A 26,923-nucleotide genomic window follows, 5' to 3' on the forward strand; every position below is an offset into this window, starting at 1 on the left:
TTTTTTACATGTTTTGATTTTCATTTACAAGTAATAGGTACTTATTCTTTGAGAAAATTCTTTTTACCACGAATTTTGACTTTGATTTTTAAATGCTTTTTATTATGAAATTCTGTTCAGAATACATCTTATATCTATTTTAATAGCTGCTGAACTACTGATCATTTTCTATTTTACAATTTTAATTGAATTTGGTCAGTTTAATCATAGTATTACATTATTGTAATGTTAATTTACAGCATAATAGGAATAAAAAGAGCTCAAAAACCTATTTACAATTCTTATAAATGCTCATAATACATCTACTACATAATATAAATTAAGGACTCTTCTAAAGTCGATGACCTAAAGCAGATTGTGTTTAGGCAATCTGTGTTTATACCTGAAGGGTATAGACATTTTGTTGTAATCACCGAGACTCTTCACAAGTGTGTGAGTATGATTATTAGTGATTCTGTCATATAATCTACTGGTAAGTAAGTTAGTAATGTCTATAACAAACGGAATATTATATATGGCATGCAGTTTTTTCAAGTAAGTATATATGGGTGTATTATAAATTATTTTTAGGGATTTATTTTGTATTACTTGGAGCTTGGAAAGTTTAGTATTCGAGGCGTTATTCCATACAGGTGAAGCATAAGTTAATATTGAATTTTAAAAAAAAATTGTATCCACAATTTCTTTCCCTCTCCCTCCCCAAATTAAATATGTTTGTATTATTTTATTGTAATGAAATTCAAAATGCAAGTCTTTCAATAAAAAAACACAAATAATTCAATGAAAAGTAAATTTTCTGCCAGCTTTTTATAGTTTTTCATAGATGGCATTAATAAATCTCATTTCAAATGTGGAGAATTTTTACTCACCTATTAATTAGTTCATTGTTTAAATTAAACCTACCTTAAACGGAGAATACTACATAGTATCTCAATGAATTTGTAGATGTCAGCAAAACTCGAATGATACACTGGCTCCCAACCCGTGTATTATTATTATATTTTATTTAAAAACACGTACAACAAATAAGATTTATATATTAATAAGGCATTTGGTACAAATCCTGACTCACCACCAGCATGAATCTGGACCCTTTTGATATTGGCTTCCTAATGCCATTGCTCGATGAATCGCCCCATGTCATAGAAGACATATGTATGTGTACATACGTTTCATAAGTGTAGATGATAAGCTTTCTTTCATTTCTGTAGTTTTGAATTTCTTTTATAAAAAATCGTTCTTTTACATATATACAAAATCCTTTTTTTTCTTTTCAAAAATGATAATATTCAATTTTTTTTTTAACTCAGCCAAATCCAATTTCATTGACTATTCTACGAAATTTTCTTTCCAAACCAGTAAAACCAATGGAATCTTGAATAACTGGATAAATTTATTCATAGTCTGTAATAGTTTTTGTGTAATATGGAAATTATATACATATATGTACATATACTTTTGTCAGTCATCAACAGTAAATTTACTTTTACGATTCCTTGTTTTTTTTTTGATGCTTTATTTATTCCGTTATTTTTAGAATCCTGATTCAGGATGGAAAAATCGTTCAGGATACCTGAACGATTGTTCCATAGCCCATGCGTCCAAAATCCACCCGCCAAAAAAGTTTCAAAATTGAAATTACAAATCATTGATCAATATTTTTCACAACACACATTAAGGAGAAATAAGATTGAGGATCACCTGATAAGTGATAATATACATATTTTCACAAGTTTTAAATATATTTCGGTACGGGGGCCCCTCTTGGGGCCCCCGGGCTAGAACCATAGCTGTCCCCCTCGATGCCCAGGCCATAAAATAGATAAACACATTATATTGAAAACCTTTGGTGCATAATATAAAGCCACTGTTGTTTCAAAGCAGCTTTGAACAATATCACCGCTCCTCAACACGTAGACGACACAGCATCGAATTTATGCCGCTTCTCAAAGTGTTTTTATAACAGTTCTTTGACAAAGTGGTTTTGGGAGCACGGAAAATGTGCTGGAAGTTATAAAAACACTTTGAGAAGCGGCGTAAATTCGATGTTGCGTCGTCTACGTGTTGAGGAGCGGTGATATCGCTCAAAGCTGATTTGAATCAACCCTGGCTTTATATGTACATATGCGTATTTGAAACGCAATATTTACCAACAGGTATCAACAGCCTTTATGTTCTTTTTTTGTATTTATGATAGTTTTTTTTATTTGCGATACGATTGTAATCTGCAGATCATTTAAACCTTTATGGCATTTGAAAAAAAATTCGTAGCCAATAGCCATTTTATACATATGCCAGTTCAAAGCCGATAAAGTAAATTACGTAAAACAAATAAACATTTTAATAAAGCGTCAGTCGTGATCACAGATGACTACATCCATATTTATATCGCCATGTGGGGTACATGTACAATGTGAAGTACCTGTACATTTCTTTCTTCATCTAAATACATTTGTGAATCTGCCTCTATCTGAAAATCATTATTTTTCAACTCTAGATATGTCCAGTATTAATGAAGCAGTATGCGGATCTTCAGTATGCGGATGACACAACGCTTATAGCTAATAATCATGAAGAAATGGCCGAACTGATCCGTCGTGTTGAGACAGAGAGTAATGTGCTTGGCCTACAGATAAACCGCCCCAAAACAAAAATTATGATAATTGACCGTCACCATCAGCCGCAAAACAACAACTTAAGAGGACGAGGACGAGGGAACAAATACTGAATATACATACGTCAGCTTATTGAAAAATGTCGCGAGTTTCAAATTCCAGCCGTTCTTTGTTTTATAGACTATAAAAAGCTTTTGATTTTGTGAACTGGGACTATCTGTGGAAAGTTATACTGGACATGGGAGTCCCCATGCATCTTGTAAAAATAATATATAACTTGTATAATGATAACAATGCAGTAGTTCGAATCAATTCGCTAAACTCGACAAATTTTCGAGTACAACGTGGAGTAAGGCAAGGGTGTATATTATCTCCAGACCTATTTAATATATATGGAGAGTATATAATGCGTAGAGCACTGGATGGTTGGAAGGGTAGAGTGTCCATTGGTGGAAAAAAAACTATCCAATCTTCGGTATGCGGATGACACAACGCTCATAGCTAATAATCATGAAGAAATGGCCGAACTGATCCGTCGTGTTGAGACAGAGAGTATTGTGCTTGGCCTACAGATAAACCGCCCCAAAACAAAAATTATGATAATTGACCGTCACCAACAGCTGCAAAACAACAACTTAGCTTTAAACGGTATAGAGGTGGTCGATAATTTTGTCTATCTGGGATCACTCATATCTAACAATGGCGGTAGCGAATTGGAAATACGGTGCCGGATTACATTAGCAAAATCGGCAATGTCACAACTAACGAAGATTTGGAAGAATAGAGCCATTATAACTGCTGTCAAAATCCGTCTCGTGAAGAGTCTCGTTTTTTCTGTCTGCCTTTATGGTGTCGAAGCGTGAAGATCTGCGGCAATGACGCGCTCTATCGGGTGAAGACATGGCTAAATCGCGCTGGACTGGAACTAGCAGTCCAGAAGACGGAGGCAGTGTTCTTCACCAGACGAAGAGGTTTCGGCCCGCCGAAATTGGAGCTTTTGAGCTTTTGACCAATATTGTGTTATTTCAATATCGTCGTTTTTTTCCAGAAATTGATCAGGTTGCCATCTTCCTCAACAAGAGTTTTCAGAAGACTTTGGCGATAAAGACGTTTCATAGATGATATAACACCTTGGTCCATGAGCTGCATCAAAGATGTCACATTAGGGAGCGAAAATTTTGTAACCATAAGTCCAACATTTCTGTTTGAACCAATCAAAATCATCAAAAATCTCCCTGTCTATCCATGCCCCTTTCTGAATACAACAATTCATGGGGGGATTTTTCATTTCAGTCCCTTAAAAGATCGAGGTTTCTTTGCTTTCCCAATCACCCAAAGTTTCATTTTATGAGTTCCCGATGCGTTTTCGCAATACATACATACATGACAGTTATCCTTTCTATGGACGAATTATGTCCAAGAGCGGACTTTTCTCTCATTGAAGCCAGGGTTTCTGTCGGCAAGCGCTTCCAGTTCAGGCCGGTTTCATCTGCATTATAGATTTGATAGGGTTGCAAATTTTCTCAAAAATTCATCAGCAATTGAAAATAATTAAACATTCGTATGTTAAGAAAAAATCTTCTCTGAATACACGCACTTGTTATGTACTTCTTCGCTGATCAAAAGCGACTGAAAGCATTAATGTAAGAGTAAAAGACATTTAAAAAGGGAACGAAAAACATTTCTGTTGACATAATTTGTCTCAAATAGCAAGAGTGATTACGGTCGCAATCAATCGGTGCGTCTCATAATCATATTAGAAAAAAAATAATTTAAAAAAAATTAATTAATATTTATCAAGCACGGAAAATCCGCAAACCGGATAATTGGCGCCCAGATAATCGAGAATTGTAGTTAAATATTATAGAATGCTGAAAAAAACCGTGAACAAATTTCAAAAGTTTAATTTTTGCAACGACATATCGACTCTTTTTACGTTCTTTCGGGCTGCATTATTTTACAACAACAAAGACGGTAAGAAAAATCCAAGAACCCGTCTGAACACGTTCGGCAAACAATACATGTTACTTTGTTATGTGGTATACCTATGAATGTATTATATGTATTTATCAGTAAGCCGGTCAAACATGCAATTTTAATTCTAAATTTAAAAAAAAAATCTATATCCATCTTATTATTTGATTATGTACATATATGTATGTATTTCGAAAAACTGAAATTAAGGTACCTAACTTGTTTCCGATAAGATCATCTATAATTAATTACATATGCATGTAAATCAAAAAATTTTAATTAGATATTAACTTCAACATTTTCAACGGCTATGTAGGTACATCGAATGGATTATGAATTGTTTAATATTCGTATTAAATTCCAATTACTCTTTCTCAAATAGATACTTTATATAATAAGCAATACATATATATTATTATAATTTACAAGTTACGCAAAAGATGTCTGTCAATCATATATATACATACATACCTATTACTCTATGAATAAAATATGTCAAACAATAAACTGTCTTCTGTTAAAACAAGATATTGCTGAAATGAAATATAATAACTGGTATGAGTTCATCGAAAATATTAAAAGAAACTTTTATTTTTTGAAATCGCATTTTAATAAGGTATTGCTAAAATGCGACCTTAAATAAAATATAGTATCTTGTATGAGTTCAACGAAAATATGGAAATCAACTTTTATTATTTTTGACGCAGACTTTTATTGTGCGTAAATTCTAAATATATTATGTTGCACGAGCCGGCCGCTGATGGCTGTTGGCAACACTTTCTGCAGAAGCTTCTTTAGGACTGTCAAGGTCATCTCGCTGTTCCCGCTCTTCCAGGCGCTCCAGCTTAAGCTCCAGCTCCAGCTCCAGACCAGACCGCAGACCCCTCCAGGCGTATTTACATATCCATTTGGCCCTTTTTTACTTTTTTTTTTATTTCGTAAATCCACCAAATCGACCGCTTTTTCCAAGGACGCTCCCGATTGGTGCAAACTATTGCAACGCGCGCCATTTGAAAGATGGCGTTTTCTTTTACTCGCGTCTCCCGTTCTTCCCGTTCTTTCCGTTCTTCCCGCCCTAGACGTTGTTTTTTATCTTTCTGTTTCGCTCGTCCCACTCTTCCAGGCGCTCCAGCCCCAGAGGAATGTATCCATTCGCGCCCTTGCATGCCCTTACCGTATTTCTAACCACCTATTTACATATGTACAATGTTTTACATTTTGTTTTTTGCTAATTACATTTTGTTACTGGAACAATTCTCACTGATTCCGAATCGAGTTTAATTTGCGTATCAGTCATTGTTGTATACTTACTAAATTCTATGTTCCAAGTAATATGGAAAGCGCAGTATTTTTTGTCTGGTTCGACCTGGAGGTAGACACACATTGATGGGGTGCAATAAGTAGTTGATTTAATTTATCTCGTGCGGTGAAATTCTCTTTCTTTTGTGAGTATTTGCAAGAAATTTCTGTTGACTGGTAGGAACTGTGATCAAATAAAATATCAGAAGATGAAGATGCTGCTAAAGTTCGACTACGTTATTCTACAGCTTTAATATTTCTCGTGCAATCATTATAGCCATCAAATAGGAGAGTAACTCTGAGACCAAAATGTCAACGTACATACTGAACATATTTATCTAAAATAACGTTGAATGTTTCTTCGCTATCCCACACAACGCGGTGTAGTAAGTATCCTCCGTCAATGATGTACGTCGTATTAGTGTTGTTAATATCAATATTAACCTTTTGAAAACAATCGTAAATAGCAGACTTCTGTGTTTTACGCATCCCGATTTCATCAAACAAAGATAAAGGGTAGGGAGCTAATTCATATTCAAAATATTTCTCTATTTCATCTTGAAATGCTGCAGTAATACTCATGCGTTGGCATATACGTGGCGTACTTATGCATATTATGACGACTACAACTTTTACAACTTTTTGAATCGTTATACCTCAGAAACGGTGGCTCTTAGGAAAAAAAGTATTAATACATTTTTTATAGATAATTTTATGATCTACAATTTTTGTCTGAAGTAATTTTATGATAAAACTTACCGTTTTGTTGAAAATCGCGAAAACCCCATATTTTTGACCTTTGACCTGAGGTAAAATTTTTTCCAGGTATCAGAACGATGACGAGTTTTGACATGTCATTTATTTTTATTATTTTTATTTTACATATATACCAGGAAGGCCTTACAGGTAAATCCCAATGCGCCTTCCTGGCCAATTACAAATACAAATACAGCATTTTTATTATAAGTCGTTGAATTGCGAGACACTGAAAAAACTCGCAAATTAACGAGACATCTATGAATTGTACATAAATTTTTATTGTACATCAATCAAATTTTTCAAATAGTGGTGAAATAGTAGGTAGGAAGGATTTTTAGCCAATTTTTTTTCCGGGAACCGTTTCAACAATGAAATCATAGAAAATTGGCAAACTCTGATAGGAAACGATCAACCTGGAGTCACAAATCCAGGTCTGACCAACAGCATACTCTGAAAAATTCATTTTCATTCAGGGATAGAACCCGGCACCTTCTTGACGGTAAGCAGAAGCTTAACGTCCGAGCTATGCTGCTGGCTATTTATAATTATGTTTGAACAATTTTACTCACTTTCAGCTTGTTGTGAATTTATGTACCTTCACTGCTATTTTTTGGTCTAATTTGACCGGACTATAAGTACGTATAATATATATAAAAACGGACTGTCGCTAAATATATATATTTGTATATTTGTATATATATTTGTATATTTGTATATATGTGACGGACGATCAACCGTCAACCAGTATGCGGAACATATTATTTTCATACATATATTTTTCATTTTTTCAGTTTTTTCGGGGCGCCGGAGGCGTCAGCGGCGCTGAGGCCGAAGGCATCTGGGGCGCTGGGGGCGCCAAAGGCGTAGGCGGTGCTGGGGGCGAAGGCATCGGGGGCGCTGGGTGCTCTGCGGGCGCCGGAGCGACGGAAGCGCCGGGGGCGAAGGCCCCGGGGTGCCGGAGGCGTCGGCGATGCACAAAACGTAAACACTTCGTAATTTGTCATTCGTAATTCGTGCATCAATTTCATTCCGGAACCAGTCGATTCAATATCTTTAACTTTATTTTTATTCGAGTTTCAATTCCTTTTCGAAACCACCCGTTGGAATGAACGGGTCCAACACTAGTGTCTGGATATTAATGAAGAGTGATGGCGGGAATTTAGACGAATGACGAATGCGATGGGGGGATTTTATTGGGCTTTTTCTGTATTGGTATATTTTGATGAAGCGCCTCGCGGACCACCGTTTCGGCAACACTGGAGCGGCCGTCGGGTCGGATGATTACGTCACGTGCAGTTTTCGTAATGGGAAAAATAGCTGTGGCGTTATCTCGCCAGGTGTGCTATCATCTTGCGGCAACACTGTTGGCAACACTTGCCGCAGACTCTTGGTTCACCCGATCGTCGGCTCTTCTCCAGCTCCAGCTCCAGCTCCAGCTCCAGCTCCAGCCCTTCGACCAGACCCCAGACCACTGCACACGTACATAACATATTTATATTTTACTACCCATTTGGCGCCCCTCTTGCCCTATTCTCCACACGCCATGGCCGATTGCGATTCGCGCGATCTGTCAGGGATCCTAAGGGATCCTCAGGGATCAGCTCTCCGTTGTTTCCGATCTTTCTGTTCCGCACGTCCCGCTCTTCGAGGCGCTCCTGCTCCACTCCAGAGGAATATATCTATCCATTCGCGCCATTGCATGCCCTTCAGACTCCAGATCTTCCGATTTACCCTTCGCCAGGCCGACCGTTTTTTCCAAGGTCGCCCTCATTTGGCGGCAAACTGAGGGCATTTCTTTTTGTATGAACCGTGAAAGAATTTCTAACCACCTACAATGTTTTACATTTTGTTTTTTGCTAATTAATACATTTTGTTACTGGAACACTTCTCACTGATTCCGCATCAGCCTCCATTTTTTATGTTTTATTTTATATTTTACTCCCAAATTAGCATATCTATCTTTATTTAATTTTGCTTCTTTAAGCATACATTTTTAGGTATAAATATATACAATAGTCGCTATTGTACATATGTACATATATCTATTTACCCATTTGTATTCACCCAAATCTGGATAAATCTGATTTTGAGGAAAAACGGGTATAATGGTCGTGGCCATGGCCGTGGAGTCAGAGTCGTAAAAAATCAACCAATTCCAACTTAAGCTACCCAATACATAAGAAATAAACGTAGCATTCATAGATCCATAGTATTTCATTTATCATTAAATTCATAATATTTTCTATATTCACACTATTCCATAACTTAAGGGAGGCGAGTGCCCCCCATGCCACCCCCCTCCCCCAAATGACGTCCCTGATTAAGACTGGCTTAAATCAACGATTTTCAGCACTCGTTAAAAAAATTATTCACCAAAGGACGAAAGGCAATGTATCAGTTTTATCAATTTACTTCAATAAAATTAGAGACTCTAGTTGACGCATATCGTAATACTATTATTTAAAAAAATAATCCGGGCTGGTTGATTTTTTACAATTCCAGCTCGTCTCTACAGCCCTGATAATTACACAAGTCAACTTAAAAAAACAATAATAGATGTAATAGTCAAATATTCATACATATGTATGCTGGCACAATATTCTGTAATTTCATTTATAGTGTATGCTATGAATTACATATGTTACTAATAACAAAATAATAACCATATTTATTACAATATGTTGCAGGTGAGATGGATGAAACCAAAAATGTAACGGTGATGACTTTTGCCGAATATGACGGGGATGGGTAAATATATATTTTCATATACACTCAAATTTCAATATACACTCATTTTGACTTATTTATACTCACTGATCACTTTATTATGGTTTTGAAAAAATCAAACTGAAATTTAATATAGGGACCCGACGGATCCGGGTCCAAAATTTTCCAAATCAAAATCTAAAATATTTAAATTTTAAATTCAAATTTTATTGATTTTTTATTTTTATTCATTATACAATTCTGGAAAAATATTATAGAGGGTGATAAAAAACATATAATAAAGAAATACAAATATAATACAGTATATCATAATGCAAAATTACAATAAATTAAAATTTTTATTTCGTTTTCCTAATTTTAACATATGTAATAATACTTAAGAAACACTAAAGCATTGAGAGACTTATCTCCCAATACCGATCTCAGTTTAGTGCAAAAATTATTCGATACCGTAGATGTTCTTTCGTTATCTGTTGATGTACATTATAAAGGTTATTAAGATTGACGGTACGCTTTTGTGTATTTCTAAAAAGAGAAAACTCTTACTTTAAATTCCCGAAATGATTAGATTTATTTGTATTAGGATTTTTTGCGTTTTTCAGAATTTAATTTTATTTTATTGCGGTACAAGATCCGTTGATCCGAACAAGCCCCAAATTGTACGAATCTTCTGTTGGGGCACTGTGAAGATTTACATTTATATATTTTTTTTGTGACATGCTTAAAACAAAAATAATTTAATCGATCATAATCTAAATATAGTAGTACATGTATGCTCAATTATATTTACATTTATTTTTTATTCAGAAACATTTCATTTGATAATTTACCTTTAAATGACTGATGATGGTTAGTGTGTTGAAATTGGTAGCGAAAAGTGTAGTTTTTTCTTCTTTGGTATATTATAATATTATATGGTATATTATAACTAAAACATTTTTCAAATACTAAATATTTATATGCATTTTAATATAATGTGTAATATCGACAGTAAAACAGAATGAAATATTGTATGTTATAAAAATTAATAACATATTTTAATCAGGCTCTTTGTTTACTGAAGTTAAAATTAATTAACAAATAAATACAGGTCAATATTAATATTACAATTATGTACATATATATCTCAGCGGAGGAATATCGGCACATTTATCAAATATGTAATTTTGTGTCCCTTTATTACTATCATTATTAATATAGAATTAATTAATTAAAATAAAGTACTTACTGTTAACGAAATCAGGTATGATGATGATGATAATAATGTCTAAGGAAAAATACTAAAATTATTCGTAAAATCATTTTTAGATTTATAGATTATGCGTGTGCATGAATCATGTACACGCATAATCTATAAATAACACATACATATTTGGATATTTTCAATGTATCAATGGGGACTGCTGTTTGTTGAGATTTTTTCAAAATTGTGGTATGAAACGCACTTTATACATATGTACCATAGATGTTCTCTTATTTTTATTTCTTTCGCTTTAATCTTTTTCTATGCCGCTCAATGGATCAATCTCAAACTTTTCAAATGTAATAGGTATCATTTATTGGATCAAGATGATGGGTTTGAGGGGGTTGATAAGCACGTGTCTGCACCTGACCTTAAAACACACAAATCCCAGAGTGATGATAGGCCACCGAGTCCACGGCCTGAGCAGAATCCACGGATGGAGCGGAGACATTCGATCTAAGCCAATTTATTGACATGTATCTATCTATAATTTAACTTTAACTTTACATATATATAAATGATAATACTATCACTTCATATCTTAATAAAGTCAATTTTATATTCATGTTTTGTTTTATTTTGAAGTTGAATCGCAGCGACCTTTCAGGTATAGATACCAAAATTAGCCCACATGACATATGTACAATTATAGTATTTTGATTCTTAGAAGGAAACGAGGTATGTACAAGTATATTCAAGGCAAAAATTAGAAGTATGTTTTAAAATTATGTATTTTATTTTATGCTATGAATGATCCCAGTTTATTATAGTAAATGCGTTACACTAAAAAGCGTCAAAAGTATCAAAGCTGTTTATTCGACATTTGGATATTGTTTCTACAAAAAAATGCACTTTAATGAACATTAAGATTAAGATCAAATTTGATATCACACGACAATTTTTCAAATTATTTCAATACAAAAACCTCTTCTTATTTATAAAGTTTTATTCAAGTGTCAAAAGTAAGATAGGTGCTCTGTTTTTATTATAGTCAGAATTAAGTGTGCTGAAAATGGGTAAGTAGGCAAGTCATACCATAGATAAAATAGCTCTGACTCAACGATTTATGAAACCAATCCAAACAGTCTGATTGAATTCTTCATTATTTCCAAAACAACGTTTTCTGAATAATGTCTCATTCAATAAATTACTTCTGATATCTATCGTTGTCGAATGGTTGAATCTCATTGAAAATAGCTTCATAATCGGAAAAATTCAATCTTAATAGTGACCTTAATTTGTACGTACATTCAATTGTATATTCGTATATTTGGCAATTATTAAACAAGTTTCCAGTCTTAACATGTAAAATTTGTTCAGATATTTAACAACGAAGTAAGCATTTGCATACATGGGTACATACATATGTATGTATGTATATCTCATATAAACAAATATTTTATGTAGGTAATAAATAGTATATCCTATAAAATTATGTTTTTAATCAAAAATTCTAATCTGCATCGGACGCACGATTTATAGTTTCAGAAATATGTGATAAACTAAATGAAATAAAAAGTAAGAAGTAAGGCTAGTAAAAACATATACATAGATATGTGTTACATTGAAAAGCAGAAAAGAGAAAAAAATCTAATTCTAATACCGTAGATCAGCAATTGTGCACCTGATGGTTGTCTCTCAAACCATAGACCGGAAATTAAAAAAAAAAAAAAAAATATTACTTCCGGTTTACGAATTCTGACCAAAACGTTACCAAATCTAAGTTAGTACATAAACAACACAAATATAAATTTTCAGCTTAATACGTTCAGGGGTGTGGACAGGATCCAGCCGACATCATTTTTGACTTTTCTAATAGGAGAAAATCCCACTTCCGGTTCATTAAATTTGCTGATTTTATTTTTTATTTTTACTTAAAATCACTATCTTTATTATACACAATAAATATCAAGACGCTTAAAATAATTTAAAAGGTCAAAATAAAATAATGAAAAAATAATGAAATATTGTTTTAAAAAAAAATACTACTTCCGGTTTACGAATTCTGACTAAAACGTTACCAAATCTAAGTTAGTACATAAACAACACAAATATAAATTTTCAGCTTAATACGTTCAGGGGTGTGGACAGGATCCAGGCGACAACATTTTTGACCTTTCTAATAGGAGAAAATCCCACTTCCGGTTCATTAAATTTGCTGATTTTATTTTTTATTTTTACTTAAAATCACTATCTCTATTGAACAAAATAAATATCAAGAAGCTTAAAATAATTTAAAAGTTCAAAATAAAATAATGAAATATTGTTTTTTTAAAAAAATACTACTTCCGGTTTACGAATTCTGACCAAAACGTTACCAAATCTAAGTTAGTACATAAAGAATATAAATATAAATTTTCAGCTTAATACGTTCAGGGGTGTGGTCAGGATCCAGGCGACAACATTTTTGACCTTCCTTCCGGATGCTTCCGGAAGGGAAAAAATCCCACTTCCGGTTTATTAAATTTAGTGATTTTTTTTTATTTTAATCACATTGATACAAGAATCATACTTGAATTTTTTCGTGAAGACCACACATGTTAAAGGGGTCGAAAAAAATAGTGGAAGACAAATCGAACAAGAGTAAACTGCCACTTCCGGTCGACGGACGCTTACCAAATTTTATACATAACTTGGTATTGAGTTTAAACTGATCGATATGAAATTTCAGTTCGATAAACCAAAAGGCTTTTGAGAAAAACATAAAAAACCTCGATTCTCTAGAGTAAAAGTACTACTTCCGGTTCAGATAAAAATATTTTAAAAATATAAAATTATAAAAATTATTATTTTTAGTACATGTAAAAAAAAATCAGTCCGATTCAGTTATTAGTTGGGGAGAAAATCGAATTCAAAAACTTAAAAAAAAGAGGACACCTATAAGGGGAGGTACCATTTCCGGTCAACTTAAAAATTTGAAAAAAATTTACCTAGTGTCTATAAAAATTTCATTAACCGATACTAAGTTTCGGTTCGATAGGACTAACGGTGTTGAAAAAATCCCCAAAGTACACAGACACACACACACACATTTTTTCTAGATCATTAAAACGTGATCAGTAATCGATTCTGAGTTCGAATCAGTCAAAATCTCGAGTTCGAATTTTCGCATGATCACAAAACTTCATCTATTGTTACTACGTACATAGATAAAGTAAAAATACCAGAGTGGAGACTAGCCAATCTTTACTAAGTTTGACCCACTGAATTCGAATATGATATTGATTTTTGTTGGTGGGTGATCGTTTACGAGATATGAGCGATTAAAAAAATCCGCGATTTTTACAGTTTTTTAGCTTTTGCGGTCTTTAACTCAAAATTTAGGATTGTTACGCTCAAAGTGAGTATTGGAATCAATAGTCAGATATTTTTCCTATTAATTTTTATATTTCATTGCTTTAAACTACTTCTAATTAATTGTCTAGCGAATTTTAAAAGTCAAAAATATATTTTTTATACGGATTTTTTTTCCGTGCTATTTTTCATTTATTTGGCAAATTTTTTATTTCACCACGTTTATAAGGATTGGTTTTCTATCTCAATTTATTTTTTTTTATCTAAACGTACTTACTCGAGCGGTTTTTGCGTAAGAAAGATTTTCGTTCAGTTCCCGTATGCGTATAACAGAAGCGTTTGTGCAAATAAACAAAATAAACAACAACGCATGAACACATAAAGCGCGCATGCGTTAGGAAACAATACCTGAAATGTGCCGTGCGAATGCACGCACACTTCAAGTAAACATACACACACACACACACACAAACCACAAAAACATACACACACCTAAACAGCAAACACACACTCACACCCACACACATTCACAGAATTAAAATAATAATGTTACGTACGCCGCGGATTAAGCGAATAGAATCCCAGAGACTGTGTGACCGTTCAAGGATTATCTGTTTAACGGATATCTGTTAACGGATTAACTAAGTGCATACCGTGCGACTGGTATAAGTGGTTTCAAGGATTAGCGACAGGCTAAGTGCAAGTAAGCTAAACAATGATTGCACTTCTCATACCGTGGGAATACATATCCGAATACGTGACTATACAGTAGGTAAACAGATTAGACGTCCTGAGAGATCTACCCCTTATAAGGCGGTAAGTAGGCGATATCATGTCATTCTGGACTGAGCACTGCCAGTGCGTGTATCTCCTTAATCATCAATAAATGCTGTGAAACGACTTTTGGCCTTTTACTTGGATCTTCCACCCACCCCTACGCAATAATAATAATAAATAAATAAAAATTAACTCATAAATGCTTATGCAATCAAGTGGAGTAGTAGCATCCAGAGGAACACAGCTTCCCAAAGCATTCCGCGAACTTTTCGAAAGCTCTAAACGATGCCTTATTCATTATTAGATCACCACGATGCAGGGGGCCAATGAGAGAATCCCTGACGCTGTTTAGCAGAACCCTCCTCTCAGTCTCCATCCCAGGACAGGACCACAGAATGTGATCTGCATCCTGCACCGGAAAAGAACACGGACAAAAGGACTCAGATACCAAGCCCATAGATGCGAGCTCGCCGTTAAAGTGGCCATGAATAATTTGCCAAGTTGGCCATGAATAACAACAAGTTGCCATAGAATAATCAGCAGCGTGGTCTAGTGGTGAATGTTGAATTATTTCGTACTTGATGTTACGAGTTCGATTCCCGCGAAGTCTCGTTGTTGGCCAGACCTTGGTTTGTCGAGGTCGAGATCGTTTCTTATCAGAATTTGCCAATTTTTCTGATTTTCATTGAAACGGTTCCTGTAAAAATTGGCGTTTCCTTCCCAATTTTCTGTTACAAACCTTTAGTTATTGTTATATCTTAGGTTTCACCACATTGCTCACCATAGATGTCTCTTTGGTTGTTTATCAAATATAAAAAAATTCGTATTGTTACATGAAAGTTATTCATCGTTATTCATCATAGGTTTTTGAGCTCTTTTTACTATTATGCTGTAGATTAAAATTAGAATAATATAATACTACGATTACTAACCAAATTAAATTCAATTGTAAAATAGAAAATGATCAGTAGATCAGTAGCTATTAAAATAGATATAAGATGTATTGTGAACATAATTTCGTAATAATAAAAAGCATTTAAAAATCAAATTCATCGTTATTTATCGTATTCATACGATGCTTGTAATATCTGACCATAGATGTCGGACATTTTTTAGATTTACATGTATCTATGTAATAATTATGTGGACCAGGAAGGCGCATTTGGGGTTTACCTGTTAAGCCTTCCTGGTATATTTTTTATATATGTATGTATGTATGTATGTAAAAAATAAAAATAAACATATGCTCTATTAGTAATGAAGGAAATATGTTCAAAGTTCAATATGTTTATAATTTTTTGTATCATCAGCATATAGAATAGTGTATAGAAGAGTGTTTAAAAATGTATGGAATAACATTAATATAAAGTAATGATGTATGCAGGGTCGATAAGAGGGGGGGGGGGGGGGGAGCCGGGGTAAAGTTTTAGGGCCCTGACTACTCGAGGGGCCCCGTATTGAACATCGTACCTGTTATACCATATTTTGTAGTTCATTTATTTAAAAAAAATAGCATCCAATATACTGTAGGTATTTTTCTTATAGTTCTGATAGATTTTTCACATATTAAAAATATATGCATTATATAAAATCTTGTTTTTAGTTTGTTAGAATTTTTCCCAGGGCCCGGATTTCTCTCGGTGGCCCTGGATGTATGTATTATATGTATGTATTATAGTTAGTGGATAAAGTGGTGTTTTTTTAATTAAAATATAATATTATAATAAAAATATAAAGCATTGCCGATTAAATACTTTATTGATGATACATGCATTAAAGGTTACATGCTTTTGATTACATAGGTATACACGTACATATATTAAGCACAAGAATTACATTGAAATAATTGAAATCTCTTCTAACATGAGACACAATATAAATCTATTTCACATCAATAATGACAATACTATATTTCATTATATATTTAGATCAAGTAAGATTTTATATAATTAAAATTAATAAAAAAAAAGTCAATCTTAATGACATGATATCTATTTGGAATTATTATTATTATGACAGTATATTTATTTGAAATTATTATTATTATGGCATGATATTTATTTGAAATTATTATTATTATGACTTGATATTTATTTGAAATTATTATTATTATGACATGAAATTTATTTGAAATTATTAAATTCTAATTATTAATATTTGAAAGTAAAAAACAAAGAAGAAAAAATTTAAAATAAATAAAACTTAATTAAATATATTTTTATCATTAGACTATTGCAACGTATTTATTGCAACAAAATCATATGGCTTATATATAAAATAAAAACTGAAACGAACTATCCTATGTATATTATTATTTCATTATTATTGTATTATGTCACTGCAGCTTTTTATTACTAGTTTAAATATTTTTATACATTATATTGGTTTGATTTCTTGCTATAAAATTTATTTTACACATATTTTTATACAGCATTGGTTTGTTAGTTAATTTTGTCTCTATTTCAATAATAAAACTACAGTCAAACAGTATTTATTTTGGAATTTTTAACGTCTCAAGCCTGTAATTACAAAAAAAAAATACAAAAACAACTCTAACTTTACCATTTAATTTAGTTTTACATATGTGTATATGTATAATATGTAGATACAAGTGAGGCAAAAGTCTCCGCACCACTTATTTTTGATGTACATAATTTATGAATGAAATGTGACGAATTAAATATGTAAGTTGGAAATAATAGCTGCTTATTAAGTTATTACATTTTGAGAAAAACTTTATCAGGTAAATGTGAGTCAAGTAAATTCCACTCTTTTCACGGACTTTTTCCTATCCCTATTTTAATGGGATAAGATGACAGATATTGTGAAGTCAGCTCACTTTGCAATCAAATACAGTTTCTTTGTAAAATTTAACCACAGTCTAATATGCATAGCATAAAAAGATGAAAGAAAAAGAACAAAAAAACAAAACACTTTTGCCATAATTGAACCCACATATTACTGATTTATTATTCATATACATACATATTTCAACGAAAAATTAACGAAAATTGTATACTTCTTCCAAAACGTGACAATTTGTCGAAATACATACATACATATAAACATTTAAAGATCATCGCATCGATGATAATATTTTTTAACTAATTAAAGCTTCAACCAATGCACATAGACTATATCTATTATATTATATCTAATACAAGACAACAAGGAACATTTAACAAATTGATTATACATATATGTAGATAAATTCAGGAGAGCCGGATAAACTTGAGACATGCGGTTATTTGTGAATGGGAATAATCGAAGTGGCCAATTTACAGACCATCCGAGTACCACTTGGGCACCCAATCGTAATGCATCTCCTGCGGCATATCGACGATCATCAGATTATGTAACGGGACCTTCTTAAAGTACAACTGAATATGGGGCAGCTTCTTGAGATCCGTTTCCATACCAGGAAGTTCCATGTACTTGATGGCAAAGCTCTTCTTCACAAAGCTGAAAAATGCCTCGCTGAACGTCATCATGACATCGGTTTTCCAATAGCTCTGCAAAATGTTAGCTTTTAATTTAAAACACACACACACACATACATAAGAGCATGCGTATTATTAAATGTGTATTATTTTTTACAGATCCCAGATCCTCCAAATCCGTCAACTCATATTTGATAATTTCGCTAATGAATCCGTCATCATCTCTAGTTCCCATGAACACCTTCTTCGCATTTCCGAATAAGGCATGCAATCCAACATTGCGCGCTTTGTGAATCCTTTAACAAACAACTTTGTATTGATTATGTACCATAAATGTAGGAAAAGCCACTGGCTATGTCCACACTACCGATATCTACACCCGATATTCTCGAATTTTCCATATCCAATTCCCATATTGCAACCTGTGGTTGCAATATGGGAACTGATATCGGACAATATGAGGAACGGATATGAACTGATGTCGAACAAATATCGGTAGTGTTGGCGTAGCCATTCGATAAAATATAATATTGTGGCGGCTATACGACATGGTCGAGTTTCGGTCACCATCGTGCGAGTTGGGACCAACTCGGCCAAGCTATCTGTTGCTACCTTACTTTCTTCCCGCCCATCAGATTAAACAGTCGTGTCTTAACATATCCGTCGTTTCACTCCATACGCCCCATAATATAATGACTAATACTATAATTAAACTTTCTACATTGTATATATATGTATACACACATGCTCATAAAATGGTATCAAAATCCGCTAAATACAAATATAACAATACCACTAACCGTCACAACCCAAACAAAACAATCAGTTTTTCATTGAAATAAAAATTAAAATGAAGATTTATAGTTGATCCACTGTAGGAAGACACTTGAGAAAAACGTAAATGCTGTCCGTTACACCGCCTCCAACGAATGACATTTCGTACAGACAGTAGAACATTGTACGTGCGAAATGCAATTGATCGAAATAGGTTACAAGGGATAATATGTGCGCTTTGCCTGAGTGTCTTCCTACAGCGGATAGCCAATTACATTTCGTTTCAGTTTCGCATTGCATTCAAGAAATTCAACATTGTTCATAGCGGTCGGTATCGTTTGCAAAACTACAAATCCATTGTTTTAATTACATAGGTCAGCATTTTTATATCAAATGTGGGCATTTGACAAGTTAGTTTTACAATAGAGAAATATAAAGCAACTTAAAATAAATTAAATGCGCATCAAAGCATCGTTTGAGGCCTGTTCATACCTATCCAGTACGAACCGAATGGAAAGTTATTATTATACCCAGAAAGAAAGGAAGGATTTCATTCGATATCTATTACGACATTTTTTCAGAGCCCAAAGGAGCTAAATCGCACTCACACACTCTTAGCATATAAAAATATTATGTTGCTTAAGCTTTGATTGTTCAGAGGCTTTTTTTCCGACCGGATTTGTGCTTAGGCTATAAATGTGACGTCTTTGAATATATGTATGTATGTATGTTCAAAAGAGTGAAAATATGTTCGTAAGACGTATTGGCTGTTTAAAAAGTGGAAGTGGAGCTTGAATAACTTATTAGTGGTTTTGCAAATCTTGAATCGATAAGCAAACCTGCATATTGCGAATATATGGCCGCAGTATGTTTATTGGCCACAAAGCGCGCGCCTAAAAGTCACCAAAATATCTACAACGGAACATCTGGCAGCAGAAAAATCCAGCATACTTACGAGAAATCGAGTGCCAAATATTCCGTATTCGCGATTTTCATGACACAAATTGTCTTTTGGGCGATCGCAAAGTGACTAATAATCCAATGACCATAGGTATATAATACACATAGATCCGATTTTTTTTCCCAACTTCCCCGGTAGTTAAACCCCCCGCACCCCTCAGTTAGTGAAGACAAGATCTCCGACCAAAATCACACGTCAGGGCCCATCTAGTGTATTATACATCAATGCCAATGATGGTACATATCAAAACACTTCGAGGCCAAACATGTCATATAGCACCATATTTTGTAGTTTGTCTTGCTAAATTAAGCTGCCAGTGTATGTTTGTACACCGAATCACCACTCGAGTGCGTCCCTAAAGCCCAGGTCTGTCATCAAATGCATGTATTGGACAGAGCTTTATCCGAGAACAAATAAAACTAATACCCCGACTCATATGCATGCAGTAGTTCGATTTTCAATGATATTCACGCGCAGCAGGCATTCGGAGGGACGCTGTTAAAGCCTCCGAGTGTTTATTCAAATTTAAAACAATGTAATAATTCTCATAAAACGTGACCGATCCCCTTTTTCACCGGGTATATTTACAGAACTCGGTGTGCACCGTTTGCAACGAGGCGTGCTCGCTCTCGAATAGACTGCGATGCAGAAAACCTAGCAATGGTTACGCAAGCACTTAAAGTAAGTGTTTTTGCAAATCTTAAATTGCAAAAGAAGAAAGTCGGAAACTTCTATCGAATACCTAGACACAACAACTGATTTGAATAATTCAATTCCATATTTAAAAAAAAAGGAATAATCAAAGTTTGCATAATTTTTCCATGAGTGCTCACAATTCTCAGCTACGCCACTGCAATATACATCGGTACATACATCACTTCTACTGTGCAAGTAGAAAGGAAGGTTAAAATTTTGCAGTCCGCATGCTGTATGTAAGAGCCGGGCTACACCGGGTGACTTTCAAGTGACGTGTTGCCCAAGGGCCGGGCCGCACCGTACGACTTGGTTGAGGGCGACCAGACCAATGCATGCAGGTAGATGGGACATGCCACACCCGTCAACTTCACATGTGTCGCACACATTTCCATACATTTTTTCGTGTCGCGCAACTAGTCGGCCGACAAAGTTGCACGGTGCGGCCCGGCCCCAAGTGTCTAGTCACGCAACTCGGGCAACCAGAAACTACCAAGAATCCGCTCAACTAATACTTATAATCAGGGGCGACTCGTGACTTTAAAAACAGATGGGGCACAAGGAGGCTTAAGTCACCCCCCCCCCCCCCTCCTACATATTTTTTACCCAAAAAAATGATAAATATGGGATAAAGAAACATTTCTTGCCGATTCACAAAAAGCAATATGTGTGTGGGGAAGTGCCCGGTTGCACTTAAAGCCTCCCATGCCCATAAGGCCCCGTGCACACTTGCGATTTTCGATCGCGCGATCTTTTCTTGTGCAACAGAACCTATAGAAAGTGGCTGTGATTATTTGGTCGCATATTCGCGCAGTCGCGCTTAAAACTGTATGATCTATTTTTGCGACTAAATAATAAAATCGTAAGTGTGTATAGGGCCTAAGAGTTTTCAATATGTGAAGATACAGTGATAGTTTTTTCACTATGTAGTCGCCGGCAACTAGTCACGGTGTGTGGCACCCCTCAATACAACGCTATTATTTGGGATTCCAAATATTCGAATATATTCAAATATCGAATAGTTAAGCTTTAAATTTTTTATTTGTAGTTTTAAGAAGGTCAAGATATTATTAAAATTTGAAGAAAATCATAATTTGGAACATCAAATGGAACTAAATGTGCTGTAGATTGAAAATATAAAAATAAGTTCGTATAAAAAGTATTCGAATATTCGGATTTGAAACCCCTAAACGCCATACATTTTGAGGGATCGCAATAAAATCACCTTGACCAGACTGAACGTAGGCAACCGGTGAGTTGCCTGGTGTGGCATGCTCCATACAACTGCGTACATTTGATCTGGTCGCGGCAAACAAAGGCACCCACAGAATCACCCGGTGTGGCCGGGCTCTAAATCGCGCCCCCTACTACTGATTTTCATCCTTTCGCCAGGAGTACATATGTACATACATATGTAGGGAAATATCAAAAAAATAGTAATACATAACGCAGCGACATTCAAGCGCAATTGCTAAACAATGATAAACAATAGGAAGACATAGTTAAAATACAACAATAGATAAAAACACACTCGGGAAAGGTCAGATATTGACGTGTAAAAGTATAAATATCTCAGCGCCTTGCACATTCATATGTAAATTAAATGGAATAATACGAGTTAAACTTTCACCTGAACGGGACATCGTTGATGAATAGGTTCTTGGTTTCAACGGTGATTATTTCCGACTGGTTCAATTCGGCGATATTGCCAGCCTCATCCAACCCGGTTGGTATATCTTCGGTAGACAGAAGCCCTTGAATCTCAGCCCTGTATAGGATTTTGTGCTTCTTCAACTCCAGTTTGAACACGCCTACGAATTCTTCGTTTTCCATGATCGGTACGCTTGTGTCAGGCTCATTCAACACGCTGTCTGTATAAAACAATAATATGTATGTATGTATTAAAAAGCGTACACATCGAGTCGGTCGAGAAGTTTTCGTAAACTGGCTATTGTTTACTAGCAGAATGCGATATTTATAATTAATGCGATCGCAATCTTGTCAACACCTGTTGCATCGGGTATTCGAGTACGCGTAATACTACGCCAGTTTGAAATCTCTCTTACAATAACCTATTAATTGCTTTAGTTTGGATTAAATCAGCGGTTTCCAAACTTTATGCTACTACGCCTCCCTAAAAAAAATTTTTTTTTCCGCGCCCCCCTACCTTTTATTTTTCAATAGATATAATAATATAGACACGTTTAAAATAATAAACCTTTATTGAAAAATAAAATACTGAACTCTACAATAGACAGAGTAATAAAAAGGTTTTGCTATAACATAAATTTATACGAACACGTACATATATTTATTTTTATATTAAATTACTAATTAAACTACATCTAACACATCAAAATTGAATGCGAAGGATGTTTTTGTTTATTGGCACAAAGTTTATCAAATCTTGGGGGCAATATGGAGAGTGCCACCCGTAACTCCTTTTTGACTGTTAACCTGGCTCAATATTTGGTTTTCATTGCAGCTAGTGCCGAAAAGCCCGTTTCGCATAAATAAGACGTTACGAACGGTAGCAGCACTTGCATTTCTTTGCAATACAAAGATTCATACTCTCCACTAGGATTCATACAAAATTTAATTATGGTTTCACTTTGAAACTTTTGTTTTAGTGAGCTATCGCATGATAATTCTATCAACTTTTATTTTTTGATGGTTGTCAGCTCGAATTCGTCTTCTTCATTGTAGTTAGATGGATTCTGTATCCACAAAAACTTTGAGAAATCAAGGTCTTTGAAATAATTGGAAAAATGCAGCACTAAAACATCCAAGTGGTCGGTAAAAATATTTTTACTTGCTTCAATATTGGCTGTGGCCCAGAAATCTTTGGAAAGTGAAAACCTATCCAACCCATTCTTTTGTAAATTTGATTTCCATAACTTTAAATTTTTAATGAAAGCTTTTACTTTGTCTTTTTGAACCAGTGGGTGTATTTGTGATCCCTGCATTGATTTATTTAAACCGCTCAATTTTCCAAAAATTTCAACCAAATAGGTAAGTTTAACAATAAAATTATCGTTCGTCATACAAAAGTGAGGTATAATTAGCTTCCATATCAGCACACAGCTTTGCAAACAGCCTTGCTCTCAAAGGACTATTCTTAAGGTTGTTTATGATTTTTATAACTTTTGTAAAAATGCTGTTTCTCGCTCATATTTTATGACAATAGAGCAACTCTGAGAATCATTCAGTGTGTCTAGATAGCATGCGGTGCTTTCGTTTTGATCAATGCTTTAAGACCTGCTTTGTGTCTGTGACATCGAGTGAGCTCCGTCGGTACAGTCCAATTATTATTGTATGTCGTTCACAACGCAATTATTTCACTTTATGTCGTTTTCTTCAACAAACCTGTCTATTATATTAAAAATTTCAATGGATGTGGTCTTCCCAAGAATGTGTTTGCAAAATAATATATTATTATCCGCGACATATCGAACATATGCAATTAAATGGGCATCTCTAGCAAAAAACAGAGCGTATGTAAGCGCAATTTTTAAAATCTTCTTCTCCGGATAATTTTTTATAGGAATTAAATGTATATATAAAAATGAAAGAAAAATAAAAATAAACATTCATGCATTGAATTTTTACTGTTAAGCTACGATATGAATTTTTATTTATTTGTAGATATTATGGTATGAAAATTATTTTTTTATTAAAAAGTTTTGCCTATCTATATTTGCCGGACTATCGCCTCCCCTGGCGATAGTCCGCGTCTCCCCCGGGAGGCGCACCTCCCGGTTTGGAAACCGCTGGATTAAATGATAAATGTAGGATTCAATTCGTGAAGGGACATACGGTACAGTAGTCAACGAGACTCATCATTACTCAAGACTCATCAACGAGACTCATCATTGACTCAAGCATGCCAACTTAATAATTTATACGTGCACTCTTCTGGGTCCTTCATACATAAAAGTTTAAAGAGATGATGTATTTTAAAATGTGAACACGATCTTAAAATATAACGCGATGCAACGAGGTGGGTAGATACCGATGTACATATATTTGATGCGGATTATCGGTGTGAGATTTTTTTTCGATTCGCAAACCAACAAATATGATTCGCTGTTTGTTTGTGTCCATAGAGACCTTGGATTGAACGTCTATGATAGGGTTTCCCAAACAGGACAGGACTGCAACACATTTAACCAACTTCTACCTTAAATTGAAAGGCGAGCGATGGTCAATCTCCACTGATGTTTATGACGTCATGAATCTAAGTACATACAGGCGGAGAGTTTGAATAGAAATTGGATACGGAAATAAAAAATGTGGAAAAAGTTTCACAATATAAGGTAAAAGTAATATGATTTTTAATACAAGTGATAAAATTTAATTTTGGATTTCATCAATTGAATCAAAAAATTTTGATTGTTTTCCTGCCTTAGATGAATGATTAAACATTGAGTACCTACACAACTTGATAACAACTCTTTTGCAAAATATTCCCAAACCGAGTTAGGACGATTCCTGTGTTCTGAATCCATTTTCCGTGACAGCTAAACCATTAGACTTAAGCGCGAGTGATAATGAAAATTTAATTGATTTACTCGGTGACTCAAATACAAAGCTCAGCCATTAAACGATTTTTGAGCGAGTTTTCAGAAGAATAACCCAATATGTAAAAACAAGCTATTTTTCTTTTACTTCCGTTTTCTACATCCTATTTATGCGAATCAGAATTTTATTATTATGCTGCAACGATCAAAGTACAGGAACAGGCTCGACTACACCGCTGATATAATAATTAAACTCACCTATATTTTGTCTGATATCAAAAAGATTTGCGATTTAAGGACTCAAAACCATCAAAGTCGTAAAGAGTATAATAATAAGTCGTTAAGAAATAAATAATGTGAAACTTGGACACTGAACGCCAAGACACAAAGTCCAATGCACTCAAAGAAGTATGGAAAGCTGTATGCTCGACATACAATGCCATATACATTGTATGCCACAATGGTCTGTTTAGAATAAAATAAATAAATAAATAACGAGGAAAGACAGGAAGCGGAACACGTGGGTATGACAAGGGTAGTGGATATAGTGGATAAAAGAATGGACGAAAGGTGGACAAAAGAAGTGCTTGAATGGTACCCGAGAGAATGCAAAAGAGCAAAAGGAAGACCGCAGGGAAGATGAGTAGACGAAATTCGGAAAATGTGATGAGAGTTGCGCAAATCAGAGACGAGTGGTAACGTGTTGTAGAGGCCTCCTCCAGTAGTGAATGGTGAATGGGTGTAAATGATGATTTAACCGACTTCAAAAATAGGCCAAGTGTTTCATTGCAGAAAAAGTTTGGGATAATATACATACATAGGTAATAATAACAGACAGCCGAAACTCACCTGACAAGATGTGCTGGCGAAATTTATACCCCCACTTGGAGTGCAACTTCGAAGCGTACGATTCAACAGGCCTATCGACGTAATCAGCTGTGTTATAGATGTAAATAGCCCCGTTGATCATCCGGGCACTCAGCAACACAGCTTGTCTTGAGTAAGGCATCTGGGCGATGGCCACCAAGGTGCTGCGAGTGGTGACGAAACCGACATCGTAGAATACGGAGCTCTGGATGGACTCCAGCAGCTGCTTGTGATCCAGAAGATATTTAAAAAAGGGCAAGCGCTTATCTTCGATGCATTTTTCCACTTTGGTGTACGTGCCGTGGGTCAGATCCATATGGGTGACACCGGTCGCGCCAACCATGTACTTCAGCCGGGACGTGTCATTCACGAGCTCCATGTCCTTGTCGACACTGAAATAGCCGACCACCGAAGGACCTGACATTTCCGTGGACAGGTGGGAGTATATGCGGGGTCCCGTGTGAAGCTGGTTGTCGAGCATTTTTCGGTAAAGTAGATTTGCTGATTCTACGGACGAAACATATATTGTGTTTATGGGCATTAACATTTTCTTTGATGAGATTTCCTTTATACGAGATGGTTATCTTATTGTGTGGGAGGACGGGGGGGAATTATTTGTATATGTCTAATGGCAGAATTCCCTCTACATAATTGCTGGAGCATTTTAAAACTAGAGAAGATTACCACCGAGTCGTGATGATGTCATTCACTATCCTTATATACATTTATTTATTATTACTATCGGATTTAAAATGGACTTATTTATCGTTAAATAAATTTTAATACTGAGCTAGCCTTGGCGATTTCCATACGTTATTATATTTATTTTACTTACACTTACCAAACTATATGTCAATAGAGTGGTGAGGTAATTGCTGAAGATCCGTTTTTTTTCTTTCATTTTAGCATTTAGTAGTTTTATGTAAGTCTTTACATATTTCTTTATTCTTTACATATATAGATCTTAAGTACCTAAAGTT

The 26,923-nt window shown here is 34.6% G+C and overlaps 1 protein-coding gene across 1 annotated transcript; it reads right to left on the minus strand.

The window, feature by feature from the left end:
• Nucleotides 1-17,966: 17,966 nt before the first annotated feature.
• On the minus strand, nucleotides 17,967-26,424 carry LOC143922419 (decapping and exoribonuclease protein Rai1-like). The gene is made up of 4 exons (XM_077445643.1): nucleotides 25,926-26,424; nucleotides 22,187-22,427; nucleotides 18,286-18,424; nucleotides 17,967-18,200 (listed from the first exon to the last, which is right to left on the minus strand). The coding sequence occupies exons 1-4, from the start codon at nucleotides 26,422-26,424 to the stop codon at nucleotides 17,967-17,969; spliced, it is 1,113 nt and encodes a 370-aa protein (XP_077301769.1).
• Between the last annotated feature and the right edge of the window lie 499 nt (nucleotides 26,425-26,923).

Source organism: Arctopsyche grandis, chromosome 2 (assembly GCF_051622035.1).
Source record: "Arctopsyche grandis isolate Sample6627 chromosome 2, ASM5162203v2, whole genome shotgun sequence".
NCBI lineage: Eukaryota > Metazoa > Arthropoda > Insecta > Trichoptera > Hydropsychidae > Arctopsyche > Arctopsyche grandis.

What these genes read in the sequence shown, in the direction of transcription:
- LOC143922419 (XM_077445643.1), bottom strand. Translation starts at nt 26,424, where the DNA reads ATGCTCGACAACCAGCTTCACACGGGACCCCGCATATACTCCCACCTG. An exon ending in TCGCCAGCACATCTTGTCAG is followed by an intron (nt 22,428 to 25,925) that starts GTGAGTTTCGGC and finishes TGTTTTATACAG; the next exon opens with ACAGCGTGTTGAATGAGCCT. An exon ending in ATTTGGAGGATCTGGGATCT is followed by an intron (nt 18,201 to 18,285) that starts GTAAAAAATAAT and finishes AACATTTTGCAG; the next exon opens with AGCTATTGGAAAACCGATGT.